This window comes from Miniopterus schreibersii (genome assembly GCF_964146895.1).
Source record: "Miniopterus schreibersii genome assembly, chromosome: 1".
Classification (NCBI taxonomy): Eukaryota; Metazoa; Chordata; class Mammalia; order Chiroptera; family Miniopteridae; genus Miniopterus; species Miniopterus schreibersii.
The window spans coordinates 136,001,579-136,007,426 of NC_138101.1; the positions used below are offsets into that span (position 1 = coordinate 136,001,579).

The window sequence follows — 5,848 nt, forward strand, 5'->3', positions numbered from 1 at the left end:
ATGCGCTCTCTGCTCACCATGCAGTCCCTGCCTCTCCTTCTCCTGCTGCTGCAGCCGCTTCCACTGAAAGTTCTAATGCTACCTAAATATTCAGGATTCTCAGAGGAGACGGAAGAAAAATTTGAAGATTATCTGGCCGAACTACATGTTACAGGTCCTACCAAACCACCTACCGAAGAAGATTTCCAAAAGCATTTCATAGCTAGTCCTGGAAGGCAAATTGATTTCTCCTACTGTGCTTTAGAAGCTATGGTCAAAAATGTGCACATCGGGTATCAGTGTAAGGAAGAACATTTCTTCCTCCTAGCAACATATAAGGAGGTGCAAAGTGCCTGTAGCAACATGTATGTACCATGTAAAAATGGAGTTAAGAAATGTCACAGGGTCGACAAAGAAATAGTAGGAGTGTACTGTAAGTTAATAACGGGAACTGTGATAACAGGCTGTGTATACAACTCTGTTGAGAAGCATGGACATGCCCTTATTACTTGTGGATGGCAAGATGATATCGGAAAAATTATTCCTAATGACGTAAATGATATTTTGGAAATATCTAGAAAGTAGAAAATGCCAGCCACTAGGAAGATGTCTTCCTCCCACCATCCTAGAAGAGTATCACCTAAGAGGTTTGAGCGAGAGGATATACCTCTCTCCATACTGATTCGTATAGGTCAAAATTGAGAGTGGTAATTTTGATCCACTCATTTTAATCATCCACCTCCCTCTCGTCTCCTAACACCATGCACAGGCAACGCGGGCTAGGTTCAAAGACAGTGCTTTGAGATGTGGTTTCCGATAGGTCACGTAACAGCACATTTTGAATGTGTTAGGAGGATGAATGCCTGTAGTGAAAGGATGACAGAGGCAGGGACTGCTACCTAGAAAAACAGAAAATGCTCCAAAGTTGAATTCGTGTGACTCTCTAGTTCAACAGAAATAATAAAGTGCATTGACCTAGCGAAGTGTCTGTGGTGTGGTTTTGTGAGGTTTCTGAATTTGGAATTACCTTTCTTTTCTTTTTAAAATTTATCTTTACTGTTGAAAGTATTACAGGTGTCCCATTTTCCCCCCCAATTGACCCCCTCCACCTCACTCCCACCCCCTCCCCAGGCCTTCACCCCGTTATTGACTGTGTCCATGGGTTATGCATATATGCATATAACTTCTTTGGTTAATCTCTTCCCACCCTCCACCCCCCTTCCCTCTTTCCTCTGAAATATGATCATCTGTTGCATGCGTCAATGTCTCTGGATCTATTTAGTTCATCAGATTCCTTTGTTCATTAGCTTCTTCTTAAAGAAGACCCTTCAACATTTCCTGTAGTACTGCTTTGGTGGCGATGAACTCCTTTCCCTTTTTCTTATCTGTTAAGTTCTTTATCTAACCTTCAGTTCTAAATGATAGCTTTGCTGGGTAGAGCAATCTTGGTTATAGTTCCATGTTTTTCATCACCTTGAATATTTCTTGCCACTCCCTCTGGCCTGCAAAGTTTCTGTTGAGAAATCACTGACAGTCATATGGGATCTCCCTTGTAGGTAACTAACTGCTTTTCTCTTGCTGCTTTTAAGATTCTCTCTTTGTCTTTAACCTTTGGCATTTTAATTATGATGTGTCTTGCTGTGGGCCTCTTTGAATTTCTCTTGTTTGGGACCCTCTGTGTTTCCTGGACTTGTAAGTCTATTTCTTTCTCCAGGTAGGGGAAGCTTTCTGTCATTATTTTTTCAAATAGGTTTTCAATTTCTTGCTCTTTCTTCTCCTTCTGGCACCCCAATAAGATGAATGTTGGGCCTCTTAAAGTTGTCCCAGAGACACTATTTTCATATTTCTGGATTATTTTTTCTTTTGGCTCTTCTGGTTGGGTGTTTTTTGTTTCCTCATGTTCCAAATTACTGATTTGATTCTCAGCATCCTCTACTCTACTGTTGATTCCCTGTAAATTATTCTTCATTTCAGTTTGTGTAGCCTTCATTTCAAATTGGTACTTTATTATGTTATCAATTTTCTCAGTTATTTCCCTAATAGTATGCTTAAACATCCTTATAAACAAAATTCTGAACTTCGTATCTGTTAGCTTGCTTGGATTTATTGCATTTAGTTCTTCTTCTAGAGATTTCTTCTGTTCTTTCCTTTGTGACATGTTTCTTTGCCTCCCCATTTTGGCTGCTTCCTGATGTTTGTTTCTGTGTATTAGGTAGAACTGCTGTGTCTCCTGGAATTTGTGGAGTGGCTTTGTGGAGTAGGTGTCCTATAAGATCCAGTGGCTCAGACTCCCCAGGCACCTGAGCTGGGCCTTCTAGGCGCTCCCCTGTGTGGGCTGTGTGCACTGTCCTGTTGTAGTTGAGCCTAGGTTGCTGTTGGCATCACTGGGAGGAATTGACCCCCAGGCCAATCAGCTGTGAGGACTAGCTGCAACTACAGCCAAAGAGCTGCTGTGCTGGAGACACCCCTATGGAGCAGGATTTACTTCAGTGGAGCTTTGGTGTTCACCAAGTGCACCCCTTGAGTGTGTTACTCGTGGATATGGTAGGGTTGTAAACCAGCACGGTCGAGTTTGACCACCAGGTACACTGTTTCTGGGGCCTCCCGGGAGGTGCAAAGTCAGCCTCTGCTAGTGCCTTGCCCAGGGCCACCCAGCATGAGCTACACAGCAAACCATAGTTGGCCGCTACTTGTGTTGGGCTTGGAGGTGCCCAGGAGAGGCCAAACTATGAACCAATGCAGGCTAGTGCCAGGCCTGGGGCCACTTATCATGACATATGGGGCATGCTGCTGCTTGTTTGAGAGATTTCAGGAAAGTCCTAAGCATGAGGCTCGAGAGGCCACTTGCATAGAAAAGCCACTGGAAATGGCTTGGATGAGCTTGCTGGTAGCAAAGGGGGGGTGTCTCTGGAAATCACCAGGGTGGGGCCAAAGGTGTTGGAGATTCAAATATGGCGCCTGCCTGCCGGCTTTGTGGGGGGAGGGCTCTCCAAAGGAGCAATGGCCTCCACCAGCTCTTCTGCCTGGGAGGAAGCTGCCCCTCCACCTCTCGCCCCAATTTCAGGCAGGTTAGTTCCTCCCCAAGTGTCCCAGGTCCTTTCAGGCTGCTGCCCAGCCCTGGGGCTCAGAAGGAGTGCATCCAAATGAGTCTGTGCACAGGCCCTTACGGGAAAGCCTGGGGTTCCTGCACCCTCTGCGACCCTCAGCCACAGTCCCCGCTGGTTTTACAGCCTGAAGTTGTGGGGACGTCTCTTCCCGGCCTTGGAGCCCTGGGCTGGGGGCCTGATGTGGGGCTGGGACCCCTCGATCCTCCGGAAAACCTCCACCGCCAAATCGTTCTTCCTGGGTTTAAACTGCGGCACCAGCTGTGGGCCCATGGCCAAGGCTCTGCGATTCAGCCTCTATCTGCCCGCGTCTCCGCCCCTCCTACTGCTCTCGATGCTCCTTCAATTCCCTGGTTGTAGGGCTTCTGTTCAGCCAGATTTCAGGAGGTTCTGAGTGATGGTGGTTCTGTATTTTAGTTGTAATTTTGATGTGGTTGCAGGAGGTGGAGGGTACAGCTGTTACCTAGGCCACCACCTTGTTTCCTCCCCTGGAATCACCTTCTTGTGACACAATTTGTAACAAAAAGATCTCGAAGCTCCCTGAGAAATTGTGTAAATTCATCTTTCTAGTGCTATATTCATAGATATTTTGCTTGTTCTGTTCTTTTCATACAACACAATATTTATGGAAAAATGAAGGTGTAGATTCTAATAGGGAACATCTCAGGATAACATCTAAATATTCTGGATAGTAAACTCCCCAAAGTACTTTTCAGTTATCCAATACTACTTTTGTGGGTTCCCATATCTTTGATTTATCTTCTTCATCACTGTTCACAAAACTTCAGGCAATTCATCACTCTCTGACACAGTGACATTTATTCACAATTCCTTTCCTTATTTCCTGTAGATGTAGCTTTATCTAAGAATATTCCACTTCTGTCTGTCCAGTTTAGGAAATAATTTCTATCTGTCCAGTTTAGGAAATAATTTCTCTCCTTCTGTCTGTGAAACTTTTAAATATTTTTTTTATAATTATTCCCTGTAACTGCCATACAAAAAATGGGATAAGGAGTAATGATGGGGGATGGTAGGAAGAGTGTCTATTTCTCTGCAATCCAGTCTGCTCATCTTTTTACCATCCCCAATCCTCATCTTCAGACTCAGAGCTAAGATACTAATTCATCAATCAATTGATGTAAATAGGGGGACTAGCATTCATTCATTCATTCATTCATTCATTAAGTATTTACTTAATGTCTTTGCATGCCAGTCACTTTGCCAGCTATTGGGCTGTCAAAGTGAAATATAAGTATCTGGTTATAAGTTAAGTTGTTCCTGAACCACAATTCAAACAGATTTAGGCATACATGATTAACTGGTGAGGCCATGTTTGAAAGGATTCTAGTTACATGAGGAAAATTGCTGAAGAGGAAATGTTCTTCATGATAGAAAAGAAAATGAAAACTGGGGCAGAGAAGCAAAAACGGTGTTTCACTTCCATCTACCTCCCCATCCCGTACTCCACATACACATAATACTCACCTGGCCTTTTTGATCAATGTTTGAACACTATGGCTAGACAAGATTTAAGTCGAATACGTTGGGGTTATTTTGGTGAGAGACTCAGGAACAAACAATATTGTTTTGGTTTTCAGGGGATGAAGAGTATCCGCGTGATAAAGGTGTAATCTCTATGGGTGGACCTGGAGAATATTATGCTAAGCGAAATAAGCCAGGCAGAGAAAGACAAATATCACATGATCTCACTTATATGTGGAATCTAAAGAACATAATAAACTGATGAACAAAATAGATTCAGTGACATGGAAGCATGGAACAGACTGATGAATCTCAGAGGGAAGGTGGGTGTGAGTGGGTGGGGAGAGATTAACCAAAGAATCTATATGCATATATGCATAACTCATGGACACAGACAATGGTGTGGTGAAGGCTTGGGGGGGGAGGTGCAGGAGTTCAACGGGGGAAAAAATGGAACATCTGTAATATTTTCAACAATAATAATATAAATAAATAAATAAATAAATAGTGTGTGTGTGTGGGGGGAAGTATAATCTCCCCCTTTCCCAATAGAAAAACCCACACCTCTAAATCCTCTAACTACACAGTTTTGATGCTATTGGAAGAAAGCACATCTTTGTATAGAAGCCAAGTGTCATGGAGACACTAGTAGCCATTACATTGATCAAATTTCCACAAGTGTCTTCGAAGGTAAAGGACACCATCAAAAAGGAATGGACTAGGGGTGGGGAAGATGGCAGCCCTGTGAGAAGCAGCAGAGCACCTTTGTTCCCATCCACGGGCTCAATTTAGCACTAAAATACTGGGTAACCAGCTTGGAAAAACCAGAGAAATATACCTGAGTGGGCATATTTTGAGTAGGAAGCACTGAAAAAACATCATAGAGCCTGGTAAGAGAGGGTTGCATGGAAAGGGGAGTCTCCCCTGAAGCCTGTGCTGGGCCCTGAGGCACTAGGGCTAGAGGCTGCAAAGCTCCCTCCCCTTGGGAGTGTGGACTGGCATCCAAAACCTGGGATCTCAATCTCTAAGCAGAGGAGAAGGGAAGGAGAGCCCCATGTGGAGGGCAGAGGGACCCAGGGGAACAGTGTGCCTGTGAGGAGGGGACCACACTTTCCTAGTGAAACAAAGCTTCTTTCACACAAGGTGCTGAGCATAGGAAAGGCAGTCCCACAGTGTGTGGCTCCCGAATAGAAAGGGGCCACAGGGCTGCACTGAACAGCCACATACAAGGAGCCTCTGCCTTCCTGTCAGGCATTGTGTAGAACCCCAGAAAGCATTTAATC

The 5,848-nt window shown here is 44.3% G+C and overlaps 1 protein-coding gene across 1 annotated transcript; it reads left to right on the top strand.

Moving 5' to 3' along the window:
- RNASE9 (ribonuclease A family member 9 (inactive)) lies at positions 1–564 on the top strand (the record flags this gene model as incomplete). Its single annotated transcript, XM_081122502.1, has 1 exon — positions 1–564. One exon carries the CDS (start codon positions 1–3, stop codon positions 562–564), a length of 564 nt encoding a protein of 187 aa, XP_080978628.1.
- Positions 565–5,848: the final 5,284 nt, after the last annotated feature.